General features: G+C 37.0%; 1 protein-coding gene across 1 annotated transcript in view; it reads left to right on the top strand.

The window, feature by feature from the left end:
- Positions 1-21,516, top strand: part of LOC126191478 (serine/threonine-protein phosphatase 2A activator-like) — a 252,675-nt gene that overhangs the window by 109,832 nt on the left and 121,327 nt on the right. Inside the window, exon 5 of the mRNA XM_049932362.1 lies at positions 8,922-9,046. Coding sequence (XP_049788319.1) covers positions 8,922-9,046 — 125 coding nt within the window. The remainder of the gene's footprint in view (positions 1-8,921; positions 9,047-21,516) is intronic.

Below are 21,516 nucleotides of genomic sequence, written 5' to 3'. Positions count from 1 at the left end.
ACCTAGTAGACAAACTAAAGCTGAACAAAGTGAAAATGAGCTTAATGGGTGCAGTGACTTTGAAAGAAAAATTTTGTCAATTGATGTAAGTAAAAACCCTAACAGGTTTTAGTCTTATGTACAATCAGTAAGTGGTTTGAAATAATCTATTCATTCACACAAAGACCTTACCGGCACTGAAATGGAAGATAACACAGAGAAGGACAAAATACTGAATTTGGTCTTCCAAAATTGTTTCATCACAGAGAATCATAACGTAGTCCCTTTTTTCAACCATCGTACTTACGTCAAAACTGCATATACTGAGATAACTGATCATGGAATAGAAAAGCCACTACAATCACTTAGCAGTGGAAAGACATCGGGACCAGATGAGATACCTGTAAGATTCTACAAATATTATGCAAAATAACTTGTGCCCCTTCTAGCATCAGTTTATCACAGATCACTGGAGCAATGATGTGTACGTAGCAAAGGGAAAAATGTGTGTAATTCCCATTTTCAAGAAGTGCCTCAGGACAGAGGCACACAATTACAGACTTATATTACTGAGGCCAGTGCGTTGTAGAATTATGTAACATGTTTTATGTTCAAGAATTCTGATATTTTTGGAGAATAAAAATCCTGCAAATAGAGATCCCACAGAACTCAGCTCACTCTGTTCCTCCATAAGATCTGTAGTGCTGCAGAAAATGGCACTCAGTGTGATGCCATGTTCTTTGACTTCAGGAAGGCATTTGACACCGTCCTCCACTGCTGTATAGTGAGAAAAATACAAGGTTATCAAGTATCAGACCAGATTTGTAACTGCATTCAACATTTCCTTGCAGACAGAATTCATATGTCCCTCTTAACAGAAGAAAATTGACAGATGTAAAGGTAACTTCTGAAGTACACCAAGGAAGTGTGACAGGACCATTATTGTTTGTGAAGTATATAATTGATCTAGTAGAAAGTGTTGGATGCTTTTATAGACTGTTCACAGATGATGCTATTGTCTACAGCAAATTAGCAGTGCCAGAAGACAGTATTGATGTGCAGAATAAATCTGTAGAGGACTGATGAATGGTGCAGGCTCTGGCAGTTGACCCTGAACGTAAATAAATGTAACATATTGTGCATACACAGGAAAAGAAATTCACTACTGTAAACTGCAATTGATGAGAAAATGCTGGAAATAGTATCTAACAGTAACTATCCATAGTGACCTTAAGTGGAATGAGTTTGAACTACCAGGTTGGACTGATAGAAGATCTGGAGAAAGTCCAACAAAGAGCAATGCATTTAATCTTGTGATCATTTAGTTGGGACAAGAGCATTACCGAGATGCTCAACAAACTCCATTGTTACAAGAGAGGCGTTGTGCATAACAGAGAGGTTTACTATTGAAATATCAAGTGAGCACTTTCCAGGATGAGTCAGACAATATATTACTTCCTCACTCTTACATCGCATATGAAGAGAAAATTCAAGAAATTAGAGCCAATACGGAAGCTGTTTTTTCATTAATACCAAATGTGTAAATCGTTCCAACTGTATATTGTTAATACTGCTTTAATTCCTCAATTCATTTTTCATTTATTACCTCAATTCATTTTTAATTTATTACCTTTGTAGTCCTCCCCCCCCCCCCCCCCCCCCCCCCCCCGCCCCCATGAACCATGGACCTTGCCATTGGTGGGGAGGCTTGCGTGCCTCAGTGATACAGATAGCCCTACCATAGGTGCAACCACAGCGGAGGGGTATCTGTTGAGAGGCCAGACAAACTCGTGGTTCCTGAAGAGGGGCAGCAGCCTTTTCAGTAATTGCAGGGGCAACAGTCTGGATGATTGAACTGGCCTTGTAACACTAACCAAAATGGCCTTGCTGTGCTGGTACTGCAAACGGCTGAAAGCAAGGGGAAACTACAGCTGTAATTGTTCCCGAGGGCATGCAGCTTTACTGTATGGTTAAATGATGATGGCGTCCTCTTGGGTAAAATATTCCGGAGGTAAAATAGTCCGCGATTCGGATCTCCGGGCAGGGACTACTAAAGAGGACATTGTTATCAGGAGAAAGAAAACAGCATGGAATGTCAGATCCCTTAATTGGGCTAGTAGGTTAGAAAATTTAAAAAGGGAAATGGATAGATTAAAGTTAGATGTAGTGGGAATTAGGGAAGTTCAGTGGCAGGAGGAACAAGACTTTTGGTTAGGTGAATACAGGGTTATAAATACAAAAAATAGGAGTGCGGGTAAGCTACTACAAACAGCATAGTGAAAGCATTATTGTGGCCAAGATAGACAGCAAGCCCACACTTACTTCAGTAGTACAAGTTTATATGCCAACTAGCTCTGCAGATGATGAAGAAATTGATGAAATGTATGATGAGATAAAAGAACTTATTCAGATAGTGAAGGGAGACGAAAATTTATTAGTCATGGGTGGCTGCAATTCGATAGTAGGAAAAGGGAGAGAAGAAAATGTAGTAGGTGAATATGGATTGGGGTTAAGAAATGTAAGAGGAAGCCGCCTGGTAGAATTTTTCACAGAGCATAACTTAATCATAGCTAACACTTGGTTCAAGAATCATGAAAGAAGATTGTATACACGGAAGAAGCCTGGATATACTAGAAGGTATCAGATAGATTATATAATGGCAAGACAGAGATTTAGGAACCAGGTTTTAAATTGTAAGACATTTCCAGGAGCAGATGTGCACTCTGAACACAATCTATTGGTTATGAACTGTAGATTAAAACTGAAGAAACTGCAAAAAGGTGGGAATTTAAGGAGATGGGACCTGGATAAATTGACTAAACCAGAGGTTGTACAGAGTTTCAGGGAGAGCATAAGGGAACAATTGACAGGAATGGTGGAATGAAATACAGTAGAATAAGAATGGGTGGAGTTGAGGGATGAAGTAGTGAAGGCAGCAGAGGATCAAGTAGGTAAAAAGACGAGGGATAGTAGAAATCCTTGGGTAACAGAAGAAATATTGAATTTAATTGATGAAAGTAGAAAATATAAAAATGCAGTAAATGAAGCAGACAAAAAGGAATATAAACGTCTCAAAAATGAGATCAACAGGAAGTGCAAAATAGCTAAGCAGGGATGGCTAGAGGACAAATGTAAGGATGAAGAGGCTTATCTCACTAGGGGTAAGATAGATAATGCCTACAGAAAAATGAAAGAGACCTTTGGAGAAAAGAGAACCACTTGTATGAATATCAAGAGCTCAGATGGAAACCCAGTTCTAAGCAAAGAAGGGAAAGAAGAAAGGTGGAAGGAGTATATAGAGGGTCTATACAAGGGCGATGTACTGGAGGACAATATTATGGAAATAGAAGAAGATGTAGATGAAGATGAATGGGAGATATAATACTGCGTGAAGAGTTTGACAGAGCACTGAAAGACCTGAGTCGAAACAAGGCCCTGGGACTAGACAACATTCCATTAGAATTACTGACAGCCTTGGGAGAGCCAGTCCTGACAAAACTTTACCATCTGGTGAGCAAGATGTATGAGACGGCCGAAATACCCTCAGACTTCAAGAAGAATATAATAATTCCAATCCCAAAGAAAGCAGGGGTTGACAGATGTGAAAATTACCGAACTATCAGTTTAATAAGTCACAGCTGCAAAATACTAATCTGAATTCTTTACAGACAAATGGAAAAACTGGTAGAAGCCAACCTCAGGGAAGATCAGTTTGGATTCCGTAGAAATGTTGGAATATGTGAGGCTATACTGACCCTATGACTCATCTTATAAGATAGATTAAGGAAAGGCAAACCTGCATTTCTAGCATTTGTAGACATAGAGAAAGCTTTTGACAATGTTTACTGGAATACTCTCTTTCAAATTCTGAAGGTGGCAGGGGTAAAATACAGGGAGCGAAAGGATATTTACAATTTGTACAGGAACCAGATGGCAGTTACAAGAGTCGAGAGGCATGAAAGGGAAGCAGTGGTTGGGAAGGGAGTGAGACAGGGTTGTAGCCTGTCCCCGATGTTATTCAATCTGTACATTGAGCAAGCAGTAAAGGAAACAAAAGAAAAATTCAGAGTAGGAATTAAAATCCATGGAGAAAAAATAAAAACTTTGAGGTTTGCCGATGACATTGTAATTGTGTCAGACACAGCAAAGGACCTGGAAGAGCAGTTAACAGAATGGACAGTGTCTTGAAAGGAGGATATAAAATGAACATCAACAAAAGCAAAACAAGGATAATGGAATGTAGTTGAATTAAGTCAGGTGATGCAGAGGGAATTAGAGTAGGAAATAAGTCACTTAAAGTAGTAAAGGAGTTTTGTTATTTGGGGAGCTAAGTAACTGATGATGGTCAAAATAGAGAGGATATAAAATGTAGATTGGCAATGGCAAGGAAAATGTTTCTGAAGAAGAGAAATTGGTTAAAATTGAGTATAGATTTAAGTGTCAGGAAGTCATTTCTGAAAGTATTTGTATGGAGTGTAGCCATGTATGGAAGTGAAACATGGACAATAAATAGTTTAGACAAGAAGAGAATAGAAGCTTTCGAAATGTGGTGCTACAGAAGAATGCTGAAGATTAGATAGGTAGCTCACCTAACGAATGAGGAGGTATTGAATAGAATTGCGGAGAAGAGGAGTTTGTGGCACAACTTGACTAAAATATGGGATCAGTTGGTAGGACATGTTCTGAGGCATCAAGTGGTCACCAATTTAGTATTGGAGGGCAGCGTGGAGGGTAAAAATAGTAGAGGGAGACCAAGAGATGAATACACTAAGCAGATTCAGAAGGATGTAGGTTGCAGTAGGTACTGGGAGATGAAGAAGCTTGCACAGGATAGAATAGCATGGAGAGCTGCATCAAACCAGTCTCAGGACTGAAGACCACAACAACAACAACCTTTGTAGTTTTTATTTATTTTTATTTATATCATGCATTTTTAGCAGTTGACCATCATAGAATGAGAGACCATTATCTGTGCGAATTACACTTTGATTTTGTAATCTCATTCTGTCTATCAAAAGTTACCAATAGCAGCACTGCTCCTGTTGTAAATTGTACGAGGGAAGTTAGATTATATAAAATGATAAGGGACTCAAATGGCTGGCTGGTGTGGCCGAGAGATTCTAGGTGCTTCAGTCTGTATCCGCGCGTCCACTACGGTCGCAGGTTCGAATCCTGCCTCGGACATGGATGTGTGTGATGTCCTTAGGTTAGTTAGGTTTAAGTAGTTCTAAGTTCTAGGGGACTGATGACCTCATATGTTAAGTCCCATAGTGCTCAGAGCCATTTGAACCATTTGACTCAAATGTAGCTCTAGAAATGCATGCTCTGAAAAATTAAAAATGCAAATCTCCACATAACATTACCATATACTACATGCAAGATAAGAAGTTTTATAATACACCAAACTGCTTCATATATAATTCAAAATTACCAGATGGAGCTCTGTATGTTGTGACTATTACTATTAATTTACCATAAAAATCTTACTTCTGAAGCACAAGCTTCAAAAGAATGGTTAAAGCAAAGTCTTTAGTTAGCAATGATTTTATATTTGAATCTGTTCATAATGTAAATGGAAACTACTCTCTCCATAGCTGACCAGCAGTAGCTAGATACTAAGTGATATACATTAATACTCAGTACATCTGCAGTGGTGATCAAATGATGTTCAGAAACACATATTATGTTGACATAGTTCATAGAGTGCAATTCATCCAAACAATTCAGTAGTCAATATATTTTATTCTTTAATGTTCTAATGTTTTGCTGTGATAAGTGTACTTTAAACTCGTTTCTGTCTTCAAGTGTATGAGGTTCCAAATTTTCAGTTATGTAAAATTATTTTAATGCTTATAGACTGACATCTGCGTTTCCCCTAAGGAATGTTGCTGGCCTTCACCAGTAATTACAAGGACACTACCATGACTTTCAGTGTTGCTCCACCATCCCTTTCCCGTTGAAAGAATATTTCATAAACCCAGCCAATTTCCCTTCCCATACCTACTAAGAAGCAGGCCATGACTCATAAAACCTACAGGCCAGAAGCATCATCGGAAACCAGATATACATTTGACCTTATAACTGAGAAAACCAGGCAATCTAACTTGATGCTGGCTTAACTCAGAGAGTTGTGCAGATGAGGCTAATTGGTATGCTTTGAAGCAGAAAGAAGCTTAACATTTGTATAGTTTGTTGCTGAAGCTATTGTTACTGGGTCACTCTTGATACTGTAGCCCTGAGCCCTGTCGGTACTGTTTTCTGCCACATCCATTATCATAATATTTTCCCTAATTCTCCCTACAACAACTATCCCACATTCTTCCATGACTGCTACCTAACACCAAGACTTTCTTACTTTCTCTGGAACCACAGGTTTCCTCTTGAAGGCATGATGTGCCTTGGGCACACCTAAGTCTGCTGGTGACTTTTCCTTTTCCAACCAAGATAGAATGGCAAAGCTGTGATGAAACTACCAGATACTGTTCTCTTCCTGTAGTCTCTGTTTCCTGCTACAGCTTCCCACTTCTCACTATCTATCTCCTGGAAAAAAAATATCCTAGCTACAGTCATAAGCTAAGTTATGTGGCACATTACATTATCAAATCCCAAGACAGTTAAAAAAAGGACCTAGAGAAACTTATATTTGATATGAAATGAAATACAAATCAGAAAATGAAATCTTCAGTATTGCTTACAGATCTGAATTTTGGACTGTACCAATTGGAGTACCATAGGGAAGTGTTCTAGGAACTCGCTTACTTCTAATTTATGTGAACGACATCAAAATTCCAGTTAGTAATACTCATATAGCACTGTTTGCTGATGATAGAATTTTTTTTGTAACTGATGTAAACCTAGCGTTGTCAACATCTGCAACTAAGTTATTCTATCTACCAAGACAACAGTAAATTCCATGGCTATAACACCAGAAACAAAAACAATCTATATTTCGAAATGAAACGTCTCACTCTGGTACAAAAAGGAGTTTACTACTCCAGCATTAAGCTGTTCAATGCCCTACCACTACATATCAAATGTGTTCATACAGAACTGCCAAAATTTAAACAAGTTCTCAAAGATTACCTGACAGAGAAATCTTTTTATACTGTGGAGGAATATCTGAAAGAAAATGTATACCACCACTAAACGTATTGTGTCTAGAAGTATTTCAATTGATTTTATTGTGCATTTGTGCATTAGCACACTTTTTGTAACAACAAATTGGCTGTACCTGTATTTACTCCTGTAGGCCTAATATCTGATTTAACTTTGTGCTCTTATCTTTAACCTTTATTTGAAACTCCTTTTTCTGTTAAATGGTTGTTATGTTATCTAGCTGACATTGTATCTATTACTGTATTTATAGTATGTCTTACTTAAACTATATAGAATTTGACATTGAATTGCCCTTGTATTTATTATAAGTTTAAATTGAAACCTGTACAATTTGACACATTCCATATCCTTGTGATTGACTCACTAACTGGATCTATGTAACAAGAAATGAATGAATGAATGATGAAATATTTACAAAAATGGTTTGAAATGAAGAACTTAACTTTAAATATTTCAAAAACTAATTACATCCATTACGGGAAAACAGTCACAAAATGACCTGGACCTCAGAATACAAAATAAATAAGTTAAGAGAGAAGCTGTCACAAAATTTTTAAGTGTCCAAACGGATGAAAATTTAAATTGGAAAGCCCACTGTCTCACTAACAAGTTAAGTTCTGCTTGCTTTACACTATGTGTAATTAGTAATGTGTCTAGTAAACAGTGTAGCAGAACTGTCTACTTTGCTTACATTCACACTGCTATGACGTACAGCCTCACTTTCTGGGATGACAATACGACAAATCTAAAAACCATCTTCACACTACAAAATCGAGCTGCCAGAATAATTACCAACAGTTCAAGGCTAACACTCTCCAAGCAGCTATTCCAAAATATTCTATCTTTACCAATACTCTGCATACAAAATGTAAGTAACAGAAAAAGGTGCATTGAAAATTTCAAAACCAACTCAGATCTGCATTAATATAAAAAACAAGAACGTACAATGATATCCATGTGTAAAGAGTAAACAGTGCTATTGTGCAGAAACAAATAAACATTCAAGGTACAAAATTGTATAACAAACTTCCAGCATGTATTAAAGAAATTAAAAAAAAAAATATCTACATTTAAGAAAGCAATATTCAAGTTTTTAGTGATCAGCTGCTATTACAGTGAAATGAATACCTCAACAACCTATCAGCAAATAATTACATTCGTGTAATTTGTTGATCTCATACCCCACAGAGAATGTCAATAGTATTTTCTGTCAAATGTTTGCTATGATCCGAATTAATATTCTCAACAATAAGTGTTACAACAATTATTTGTTTTTATTAAAATCTTAACAAATAAGTATTTCATGAAAAATATCTTCTATGTAATTAATAAAAGTTGTATATGCAATTTTAATGTAAGATTGTGTAGGGTACTGTGCACTTTTGTATATGTAGGGTACTATACATCCTTATATTTGTACATGTGTGTATATTTATTTATTTATTTTTCTATCTTTCGTATTTTATGATGAAATCCATACATTTATAAATTGTCTCTGGATGAATAAACTGCTACTACTACTAATACTACTACTAATGTTTCATATAGACAGGATACTAATGTGTATGTAAAAAGATCACAATCTCTTTAAACATACACTTAATACTCTTGAAAAATGGTTTGATTTGTGCTCTTGAAAAATGGTTTGATTTGCACACTTAAAATAATGGTAGAGATACTTAGTCAGAGAAATTATATGCTGAAATGGTGTAATATCATCATGAAAAAAGGACAGTAGAAAAATTTTGGTAATCAATCAACAGGGTGTAGAATTATATTTCACAGTTTATAGCAACTATAATGTACTGAAAAGTTTTTTTTTACAGTTACATAAAAGTGATTCACAAACTGCAAACCACGTATGGCTTGAGATATGCTCGGAGACATGGCGTCTGGCAATTAGATGATCCTATGTACCTACCATACATATGGGGCAGTTCTCAGCTCATAGGTAAGAGAAGGGAAATGACATGTATCTTTTATAATGTATATTATTTGCAAATCCCTGACCCCACCCCTTTCAAGGCTTTATCACAGATACAAATATGTTGACAAATACACACTTTCTCTCTTTAAACATTTTTTTGGAAATCTTATCTATGGTGCACAATTATACAGTATCGTTATTGTGTTCTGTTTCATTGTACTGCTCACTCATATGCAATGCTAGGTGGGGTACCTGGCTTCACTCAGGAGCTTGATACAAGACTGTGTGGTAGTTGGAACAAAAGGATTAAAGTATGTGAGGTAATTTTTTAAAATGAAAACTTATTCTAACTATTTACAGTACTTGTCAATGTGTAACAAGTAAAAAAGAAATATTGAAAACATATTCTAACTTTTTGCAAACCTTGTTTATAAACAATATTTTTGTTTTGTTATACAGAGTATATATGTTCAAAGTTTTTGGATTTCTTACTCAAAAGTGAGCTACATACAACTGACCCTGAGAGAGACAGAAGTTTTTGAGGTTGATACCACACTATTTTAAAGTCTGTCCTTGCACTTCGTTAATTGGAAGACTGTAGACTAATTTGGTTGGAAATTGCAGTCTTTGAAATTGGAAGGGCAGTTCAGTAGTATTCTGGGGATAAATGTGTTTCCTTTGTACTTTCCAGTCACAAGTTCAGCTTCGATGATGTTCTTTGATAGCTGTTTGACAAACATCCTTGTTCCATTACATAGTTTTGGTGAGTTGAGATTTCTGAGTAGTATGGTCAGAGATCCAATTTTAAGTTGAAGACAGTGTAATGGCATTGCTGATACCTGCAAAGAGTTTGAAAATTCTGTAGGGAAGTTCCCACTTTTTTCAGTATTTACTATCGTGTCAGTCATTTGTATATTCTCTCTTCACTGGGAATTTTATTTTGAAAGTAAAGTTGACATTATTGCCAATATTATTTTTAGTTGCCAAAATTTCCGTTTCAAATAGCCAGTCCATATTGGTATAGTTGTGAACAATGTTCGCATAAATTTGGTTGATGTGTTCGTTTTCATAAAAGTTGTTAGCAAAATGTGCTGTTCTTTTGTCTTTCGATAGTTCAACTCTCAAATTTTTTGTTAGCTACAGTATTTGTATTTGTGGCTAGAGGTGTGAAATTTTTTTAGCATATGTTGATTCATCTTCTGGTGTTGATTTGGGGTACCTGGAAGAGTTTGTCAAAAATCTCCAGAGAGTACAAGTAGAGCTCCTCCCATCACTTCAGAGTTTCCTCACAAGTCTTGTAATGCTCTGTCCATGGCATTGAGTGATTCTTTTATGTGCCATTGTGCATTTGTCCCAAAGGATAATTTTAGATTGCTTTAGAAGTTAACCTCATCCGGAGAGTTTACATGCCAGGAACTGTTCTTCAGATGCATTCATTGGTAGTTGTAGGGTGGAATGGGCAGTTCGTCCTCCTTCCATAAGTGTGGCTGCAATGCCAGATGATGCAGTGCAAGTGCAGTGTATTATTTAGCATATATTTCCACCAGCAATAGATTTATTAGAAACATTTTCCTCGTGTCGCCTGATGCTTGCATCCCGAGTTGTACTAAGGTCCGGTTGTTTATTGCTGAAAATTTATCTTTGTGGCAAATGATTGTTTCATTGAAAATGTCATCACTGAATTTGATGGTCAGGTCGGGATAAGCTTGTAGGATTTGGTACAGTATGTCATCACTCATGCTCTCTTTGAAGGAGTTCTATAGCTATTTTGGATTTGATAGATTACATGTTGTTAGAATTATGGTGAATAAGTCTCTCATTTGTTTAGCTGAGGCTGTGAGTGAGGCTTCTTGTAGTTTTAATTCCCAGTGGTTGTCTTTTTCAGTAGTCCTAAGCATTGGAATGCTTGCCTGTACATCTGGCATAGGTAACTGTCAACAGTCTTGAGATCTGTGAATTTTGGTGTAGCACCATCTGGAGATAGAAACATCGGCATTGTTCATATTTACAGTGTGTAGTCAGCCTAGTGCACCAGTTTTCATGATTCCTGGATGATCTTCTACTTGAATTCCTTGTTTTTATCATTGAAAAAATTTGTTTGTTGTGGTCCACATATAATAGGTAGGGATATTAACATACAGTAATGTTTTCACAAATGTATCCATTTGGCACAGTTGGTAAAAAGCTGTTAATGTTGTGTTCTGAGGTGGTGTGCTTGTAATTTTGCTGGTGGTGTTTTTTATGAAATAAACTCTCTGTTCCCTGTCCCTGTTTTCCAAATGTACTGCTACATGTTGCACAGTTGGTTCATGTTCATGAATGGGAAAACCAAAAATCCGCCATGTAGCTTTGTTACCGTTGATGTATCTTCCCATTTGGTACATGAGGATCTCATCATTTCTGTTTTGTTGTTCACTGTCTTTGGCTATTTGAAATACTGCCCTGTCACTGTGGAGGGTATGTTCACATACTTACAGACTTATTTGAAAGATTTCACCGACCTGCAGTATTCTACAGTTATGTGTGCTTGGAACGTTTTGAAAAGTAGTGTGTTATGTGGTACTACCGACTGATTATCTATTTCCAGTTCGTCACTGCCTCATATTCATATTTTTGCTGTGAAGTCACTGTTTTCAGGTGATCATCTTCTGTATTTGGGATAGCCATCAAGTACAGTGTTTGTGTCGTACAAGTATGGTTTTGGGTATCTTTCTGTACATTTTTCAACATTCATATATGGCGAATTTGGGTTTAATGGCCTGCGTGGTCCATGAATCATACTTTTCACTACTATGTCATATAGCTCCAGATCTTCTAGTGGATTGGGAAATCCAGTTTGGATGATTTTGTTGATATCCTTGGGATGAATTCTGTTGTATGGCCATATGAGATTCTGTGAGTGAGGCAGTCCTTGTTTTTGCTATTTGATTGCATGCATCCAGCTTCTAATGCTTCCAAACATGTGGTATTTTGTAATGCCTTCAATAAATCTCATTTGTGTTCGTCAGAAAACTTAGACTGTTACGTAATGTCAGTTCATGGGAGTTTGCCCGTATCTTAGTTGTTCTTTCATTTCTAGCCATGATGAGTTGCACGTGAATGTAATGAAGAAGTCTTATGTAGGTCAAGGATCTTGAGTGTATTCGTGCATGTGTCTCAGAATTCCCATGTACGATGAGGGTAAGATTACCATTGATCCAATCTCTTCATTGTCTCCGACATTTATGACTGCATCTAGAAGGTGAATGTATTCTTCCACACGTACTTTCTTCTGATTCAGTCTTATGTAAAGCATCCATTCTGCTTCTATTATTGCATGCATATCTACGAGGAATTATTGGAATAAACTGTGAATGTTGAGAATGTGATTGTATACTTCATTGTCTCTGGTCATTAAGCAGTAACTATAGAACTCCTTGGAAGTGACTTTTTATTTGTTTCTACGCCTGCTTCAGGCTGGATTTTTTCACATTAAAATGATATCCATCCTTTCCATGCAGAAATATTAATAGATATTGGAGGGCATCATATAAATGATGTGTCTCTGCAATATGTTGTAGTCCTTCTCTTCTTCGTTGTACAATTATGTCACAGCTTGTGTTTTCATTGTTCATTGGTGGCAACTTTGCCTATCTGAGGTGTGTTAAATCAATGTTTGTGTTCTCCAGGTGGTCTTTTGTTGGCTTGAATTATAACTTTATAGTCATCAGAAATCATTCAGTCTAGTGCTGTTTTGAATATGTGAATCAGTTGATTGTATTTGTGTAAGATCCTCTGTTAATCTTGGACTACTTCTCATCTCAATCCACTGATATTTGTGCATGACTGATAAATGTCTGTTTCTTCATTTCTTTTATTTATTTGTATACTTGTTCCATAGATCTGTACATATGAGCAAGTCACCCAGATGTGGAACGTGTCAATGTACATAATAAAATACATAGAATAAAGACATTGTTATAGTATTAATAACAGTGCACAAAAGTCATACTTATTAGCTTAAAAACTAGTCAACATAAATGTGAAGATAGCAGTTTCATATTTAGGGCTATTGCATCTATTTTAACCTTGAACAGTAATCAAAACTTCCCACTTTAAAAGTGACCCAAAAATGGAAATGAGAAAAACAGGAATTTTTACATTAGGGCATTATTACATTAGTTTAACAGTAAACAGTGTCAAAAAATTTAAAACATCTTTCCAATCTGGGTTTTACTTATTTCTCTGAAAGAATTCCTCTAGTGAATAAAGTGAGGTCTCAAGTAAATAATTTTTCAAGCTACGTTTAAATACTGATGTACTACTCCTTACACTTTTGATGCTGTTGGGTAGGGAATTGAAAATTTTCATTCCAGTGTACTTTACCCCTTTCTGAATAAGTGTCAAGTTCTTTAACTCACAGTGGAAATCCTCTTTTCTTCTGGTGTTATGTTTATGATGTGGGCAATTCGTTTCATACAGAGTGGGGTTATTTATTATGAAGCACATCAGTGAATATATGTACTGAGATGTTGCTGTCAGTATTTCAAGTCGTTTAAAAAGATTTCGACATGAGGTTCGTGGGGGTACACCACAAATGATTCTTATTGCTCTTTTTTGTGCTGTGAGGATTTTCTTTGTGGCAGGTGTATTGCCCCAGAAGATGATGCCATAACACATGACTGAATGAAAATAGCCAAAGTAAGCTGACTTTGAGATGGTAATGTCATTGAAGTGTGACAAAATTCGTAAAGCAAATGTTGCCGACGTCAGCCGTTTTAGTGTTTGTAGAACCGTGATGTTCCCAGTTCAGCCTACTGTCCACGTATACGCCTAGGAATTTTGATAAGTACACTTGCTTTATCATCTGATCATTCTGTGTGATAACTATTTCTTTTGGGTTTTTGTGGGTTGTCTGGAATTGGATAAAATTGGTTTTTTTCAGGTTTATTGAAAGGGAGTTAATACTAAACCAATCCAGAACTTCTTTAAGGATATCATTGACCTCGGATTCTAAGTCAGTAGTTGACGCATTATCCACCACAATGCTCGTGTCATCAGCGAACATTGTAAATTTACACTTCTTATTGATGGATAAAGGCATGTCATTAACATATATGAGGAACAGCAAGGGCCCAAGCACTGATCCCTGTGGCACTCCATGCTGCACAATTCCCCACTCAGAGTCCACTATATATTGTGATACACTATCTGAAACATCTAGAATAATCTTCTGCTTCCTATTTTCGAGGTACGATTTTAACCAGTTCCCTACAGGTCCTGTAATTCCATAATGACAGGCCTTCTTGAAGAGTATCTGGTGATCTACACAGTCGAACGCCTTTGATAGGTCGCATAAGACACCAATTGGCAGCCTCTTGCTGTTTATAGACTCTAGAACATCATTTGTGAATGAGAAAATTGCGTTATCTATTGAAGCTCCCTTTTGAAAACCAAACTGCTGACTGTTAATGATGTTCAGGTCACCAAGGTGTGCCACAATCCTGTTGTACAGAGCTTTTTCCAGGACTTTTGAAAATGTTGTTAATAGAGAGATAGGGCAATAGTTTGACACATTTGTAGCATCCCCTGCTTTGTACAGAGGCCTGACAACAGAGTATTTCATTCTGTCTGGAAACACTCCTTGTTGCATGGATGTGTTGCAGATGTGAGACAAAACTTCGGTCACTTCACTGCAGCAAGCCTTCAACAGCTTGCTTGAAATATCGTCGATACTAGCAGAATGTTTATTTTTCAAAGACTGTATGATTTTTTTGATTTCATTGGCAGTAATGGGAAGCACACTTATTTGACTGAAAGGTTCTGGAAAATTATTTTTCATTATACAGGCAGCTTTATCTACAGAACCATGGCAACCTATCTGTGTTGGGACAGTTAAAAAATGTTGGTTAAAGATTTCAGCAATTTCCTCACTATTAGTTATCTCTGAGTTGTCAACAGTTAAAACAATATTTTTGTCTTTGGTGTAGTTTACAGTCGCTGTTTCTCTCTTTATCACATTCCAGATTGTTTTAATTTTATTTTCAGAATTAGTAATTTCAGATGCTATACACATACTTTTAGAGTTTTTAATTACTTTGGCAAGAATTTTACAGTAGAGGTTATAATGTTTTAGCTGAGCAGGGTTGTTAGAAGTCTTTGATGCTATGTAGAGTTGTCTTTTTCTCTGACAGGAAGCTATGATGCCCTTAGTGAGCTATGGTTTTTTTGCAGACCTAGCAGGTTGGACTCTGTATGACTTTTTTGGAAATACACTTTCAAAGATACCTACTATCTCATTTGTGAATAAATTGTATTTTGAATTAGCAGTTTGTGCTAGATAAACAGGTATGCTGAAGACATGATCTGAACATTTGAATAGCTTCCTCACTTATTTTCCTTACTGTTTTCCATCTAAGTGAGGTGTCACTCAGAGGAATTCCCAAGCTGTTGAAAGTAACTCATTGTCCGTCATGGTCAGACAGACCATTTATAACCATTTCAATATTAATATGGTTGACTTTACTCTGATCAACAAAAACGTTATCAATGAGAGTACTGGAAGAGGTTGTGGTTCTGGTGGGCGAGCTAACCACGGGAACAAGGTTGTACGTGCACATGAGATTTTCAAACTCCATCTTGCAGGGAGAATTAACCAAGAAATCTATGTTAAAATCCCCAACAACTACCATGCCCCTATTTTTTCTACTTAAGTACAACAAAAGAGTATCTAATTGTTTAACAAACACTTTAAAATTTCCATATGGTGCCCTGTAAACTGCCACAACTGTTAATCTGGAGACAGTGTCTGGCACCTCTATAGCACATACTTCAAAATGTAGCTCAAAGCAGAGTCTTTGTACATCTATTGTCGTGAACAAGACATTGTTTTTTACATATACAGCTACTCCTCCTTTGTCCATATAGTTCCTGCAATAAGACGTTGCCAAAACATAGTTGGGAATAGGGACCACTTCAATACCAGCAGTGATGTGGTGTTCTGTTAGACACAGAATGTGGGCACTGTTTATACCTTTTGTGTCTTCTATATTTGCTGTGAACTGATCCAGCTTGCAGTATAGGTCTCTTATGTTCTGATGAAACACTGTTAACTTTTGTTTGTCTTTAATTGTATTGCTATTTGAGTGAACTTTCGTTTGTGTATTAATTACTTGTTGCAGATTTTTGTTACTGGACCAAATCCTGCTAGGGTTGGCCCAGCTCACTAGTTTCCCTCGTTAGTTAGGGCTATGACTGGTCTGCTTTCATGATCGTTATTGTTTAGGCCTATTATTTCATGAAAAGCTTTTCCGATGTCTGCTGCTAGTTTATTTTTGCCAAACTGATTTAGATGTAGTCCATGCTTTGTGAAGCAGTGTCTCTCATACCTGTCTGTATCCAGTAGTGTCACATTCGTAAACTTAGTGCAAAAGTGTTTCAGTTTACTATTCGTTAGGCGAATTTCTCTGTTCACACAAGACCAGTCTGCCAGGTCATATCTCGTGGGCACAGTTGTTAGTTCTGATGAAATATATGCGCAGAAATTTATGGTCTTCATTGGGTAGTGGTAATAGTGATCCCATGTTGTGGTAGATTTGTCCTTGGATGGAAAAAACATAATTGATTTCATCTCTGTTAATGTTGATTGAAGTGACACTGAAAGAAATCATTTGGAAGTGTGTGTTGTACACCTCCTTGTTCATGTTATGTAAAAATTCCTGCAGAGGTGCTGCCAGTGGTGGTAATCAAATTTTTTTCATTCATGTAAAAGAATCCTGGTGTTTCGATACTGAATTTTTTCATATTGCAGAATTGGCAGATGTTATCCACTTCTCCAATTACTGTGTGTTTGAGTTTGTTATATTCGTTTGTTGAGTCTTTGTGGAATGCTTAATTTGTTAGGTTGTATTGTTTACTTACCCTCAACAGCATTTCTCATAGGGTGGTATTTTAATGACTGCCTTGAGTTCGCTGTCTTTTATGATGAGATTCTATCACAGTTCTTGATCACTCAATTCATTTATTTTGTTGTTCTTCAGTTTTTCTGCTTCTCACAGTGCTCATTGTCATTCATTGGGAACTTAAACATGCTTCATGATCTTCCTTTGTTTTGGTTTTTCTCTGTTCTTTTTGTTTTCACTGTTTTGCTTCAGAACTGGCAAGATCTTCTCCTCTTCTACATCTGGGCATTGTCTAAAATATAAATCAAACCAACTTTTACTAACAAATACTCTAAGTATTTACCAGCCAATGATCTTCTTCAGTGCGGATGCACTCACATTGCCCAAATTCTTACGGGAATCGGTAGATTGACTGCCGCGAGTTGTGAGTATAGTGGGCAGGGGCACTACAAATGTAGTGTGTGGACAGTAAGTTGCAAGTGTGGGTATCATGGGGAGTGTGCCAGAGATAAGTCACTGCAGTTGCATTATCCTCTGTGTCCTCGGTGGCTCAGTCGGACAGAGGGTCTGCAATGTAAGCAGAAGACCCCGGGTTCAAATCCCAGTCGGGGCATGCATTTTCAACTGTCCCTGTTGATATTTATCAATGCCTGTAAGCAGCTAATGGTCTGGATTTCAATGTAATTTCACTCTAAGTACACTTAACACACTTTATTTTTGATTTATATTCAGTCAATCACTTTGACTACTCACACTTCACTGTTTGTTTTTATTCACTCACTGCACTAAGTTTTCAGTTCCTCCCTTCATCACTGATGTGATGTGATGTCATGTGACTAGGTCCTCCTGTCGGGTAGACTGTTCACTGGGTGCAAGTCTTTTGATTTGATGCCACTTCAGCGACTTGCATGTCAATGGGGATGAAATGATAGTGATTAGGACAACACAACACATAGTCCCTGAGCGGAGAAAATATCTGACCCAGTTAGGAATCAAATCCGGGCCATTAGGACTGACATTCTGTTGCACTGACCACTCAGCTACCGGGTGTGGACTTCGTCACTGATAAGAAACTGACATTCTAACCCACACCAGGTCTTGCTTTGTACACCCCTACCAATGGGTGGGAATTTTTGGAAGTGTTCCACACTATTTCCAAACATTCCAGAACATCCCAGATCATTGCGGAACATTCCGGAATGTTGTGGAATATATTGAATGTTTTGGAATGTTCTCAAATACTTTCAAATCTTCTGGAATGTTCTAGAAATATCTAGAAAGTGAAACTTCCTAGCCCTTATATCTCAAAAGCATGCCCTTCAGGTAAAAACGGGAACCTCCTTTACGGATTGGGGTTAGAGGGCTAACACATCTTGTAACTACCTTAATTTTACTGGGACTGTAACTTTTAGCAGCATGTCCACTGTACACTTACTTTTATAATATGTATTGATTAATATTGGTTTCATGTGCAGATATAAAACTCTTTGACAATCTACCAGACCCACTACTAGGATTTTCAGCTCCTCGGTAAGCATTCTTAGGCCTCTCCCCCAACCTTTTGTTTTAAGCTTTGGTTTTTTGGATAGTCAGAAAACTATAATACAAAAAATCAAAGAAAGCCTTTTTATGATACTTTTTAACTGTTGAAGTTTACATAAATTCAATACTCTACCAACTTGTACTTTCTTCCAAGGTTTTTCTAGATGCAAACTCTTTTATAACCCAGTATAATCCAATGAGCAGGCTAACTCTGACTCTTATTATGATTTTAGTTAATCTAGCGAGCCATTCTTGACACATTGTAGTTCTCAAGCAATTCTTAACCCTTGTAGGAATGCTGAACAACCACCCTGCTTGGGCAACAGTAACAGGCAAAATACAGAGAATCCATAAGGCTACCATTATATTTGGAAATATTTATTAAAATGGCATTCTTAGAGAACATTGAGATGGTGCAGAGGGGGTAGTGGCTCAGAGTCAAAGTTACCAGTATGAATCTTCTTTAACTGCAAAATTTCTCCTTTTGAAAACTCTTTAATAAACTCTGTACAAAGATGCCATGTTTTCTATGCTCTCTCATAATGTAGAATCATGACAGATTATGTAGTTACATTAGAAACCAAATGTGTCCATCAGGTTGTCTGTAGCAGCATACATGATAGTTAAGTTCGCAACAACTGTATCTAGAATAACAGTGAAAACATTTAGTTTCAAACTGTCCTCTAGGCTCACATATAAATCTTCTTCTGGTGTTTCATCTACAAAGCATGTATTTTTGCCTTTCATTTCTCTGCATTGCATACTGTTGCATTCATTTCAGGTGATATTCCAATATTTTCCCCTAACATGCAAATTTATGTATAAGTAATATCCCAGTTATTTCTCAATTTATTTACTCCCTTCACTAGATTACTAATATCAGCACTTTCAACATCTACTGTGGCTTCCATTGCACAAAGCACAATGTTATGTGTGTTAATTGTATCTAATACTTTCTACTACACTGAAGGCATTGTGACACACTGAAATTATTTCAAATACTTCTGAATGCCCTTTGGTTCAGTATGTGCCTCTTATATCAAATTAAAGTTAAAAGCAAGTTCATCTGCTCTTCATAACCCTGGCAGATGCTTAGCAAATGTACTCAGATCTGCACAGACCATCTCTTTTCTGTAGCCCTTGCAGGACAATCCAATATTTTCATTATAACTTTCCATCATTGGGGACTAGAGTGAAAAAAAAATGAGTTTTTGAAATGATTCTGAAAAAAGAGACTACACTATTGCAGCTCTCTGCAGCATGGGTGCCACAAAGATTTAATGATTGAGTACCAGAAGGAGAAAAATCGCCAATGGATTTTCTTTTAATTACTGCACTTAAGCTCCCTATATATGCAACTCACATAGCCCCCATTGTCGTCTCTGCCGATTACAGTCTGAAAGCTGTAAGCCATAACGTTTCAGCTTCTTGCAAATCATTTTAGCAATTGACTGAAGAGTCTTCTAGCCACAGTCAGCAAAGTTGAAAAAAACACTCTCTAATTCTATATTGGTTCTCTTCATTAATGGCAGTGAAGTACAGTAGGGAAATATCTTGCTCCCTTTGGGCTTCATCAGGAGCTGCATCTACTGTGACAGAAAAATATTTATTATATTAAACCTCTGTTAAAATAATTTGGTGAACAAAGTCTCCAGCAATTTCAAGAAAATCATTCTGATTATGGCATGATATATAATGAACCATGCATTTTCCTCCTTGCTGTGACACTTCAAATTTTCTTAAATGCTGATTCATCGATGGAAAAAAATTCACAAAAAAAAAGAAACCCAAGAAACTGCCATTTTGATGATCTCCAACAGAGTCCCTATCATCTCTTGCAAACCTAAATTTCTTTCCACGAGAAAAAGAATCACTTTGATTACACAATGCAATACTTCAGTCCAGTACTGCTCTTTGATTACAACATTTTGGTCTGAAAGATTTTCTGTGGCTGAACTACTATTTCTAATTTGCAAAGTACAAAGTGCAAAGTACAAAATTTTGTGCTCAGAACTAATTTTGTGCCCACTCACTTTTTGTTTTAGCTTTTTCCAGTATTTTGATAACCCTAGTTGTAGCTTAGAGCCAAATTACTTGTAGGAGACATCAGTGCATTGCAAAAACAACTGGCAAGCAATGAAAGTAAGTGTTTTCTTATCTTTATTTCATCAAGCCAGCACCTTTTTGAAATTCCTCCATTTTTAATATGCAGTCAAATTCATTTGAAGGGAAAGATCCATTGCTGTTTCAGACCCTCAACACTTGGTGTCTCCTCATTGCAAATGCCAACCTCACTGTTGTCTCTCTCTACATCAGTGTGGTCTCATTTCCGCACTGCTGATGCTACACATGCTTCTAAATACTGTCCTCTGTGCATATCAGCATTTGCAAAATTTTGAAAATGTCACTAATTTTTGCATGAGATGGTCGTACCTGCACAGCAACAACCGGGGACTGATGACCTTAGCTGTTTAGTCCCCCTTAAACATCCTAACAACCACCACCACCACCAACAACCTTAATAAGTGGAACTGTCTAACTAACGATGTACCTTGTCTCTGAGGCTGAGGTGACCAGAGATGGTAGTCTTGGGTGTGTGTGAGGTGTGCCTCCTTGTGTGACATGTTGTGTGTTTTCTTTCTGAAGAAGGCTTTGGCCAAAATCTCATGTGTAACAGTCATTTCATTGTGTCTATCTGCAACTCAACATGTCACCTTTATGGCGAGTAGTAGTCTATCTCTCCTTTCCACAATATTTCTGGTATTCCAAACTGGACTTTATATTGCTTGTACTTAATAAATTTTTTATTTTTGAGTTATCAGTTTTCTGATTGGTTTGATGTGGCCCACCACAAATTCCTGTCCTGTGCCAACCTTTTCATCTCAGAGCAGCACTTGCAACCTCTGTCCTCGATTATTTACTGGACATATTCTAATCTCTGTCTTGCTCTACAGTTATTAACTTCTACAGCTCCCTCTAGTTCCATGGCAGTTATTTGATGGTGTCTTAACAGATGTCCCACCATTCTGTCCCTTCGTCTTGTCAGTGTTTTCCATACATTACTTTCCTTAC

The sequence above is a fragment of the Schistocerca cancellata genome, chromosome 6 (genome assembly GCF_023864275.1).
Source record: "Schistocerca cancellata isolate TAMUIC-IGC-003103 chromosome 6, iqSchCanc2.1, whole genome shotgun sequence".
NCBI lineage: Eukaryota > Metazoa > Arthropoda > Insecta > Orthoptera > Acrididae > Schistocerca > Schistocerca cancellata.
This window is presented reverse-complemented; position numbering and strand designations above follow the sequence as displayed.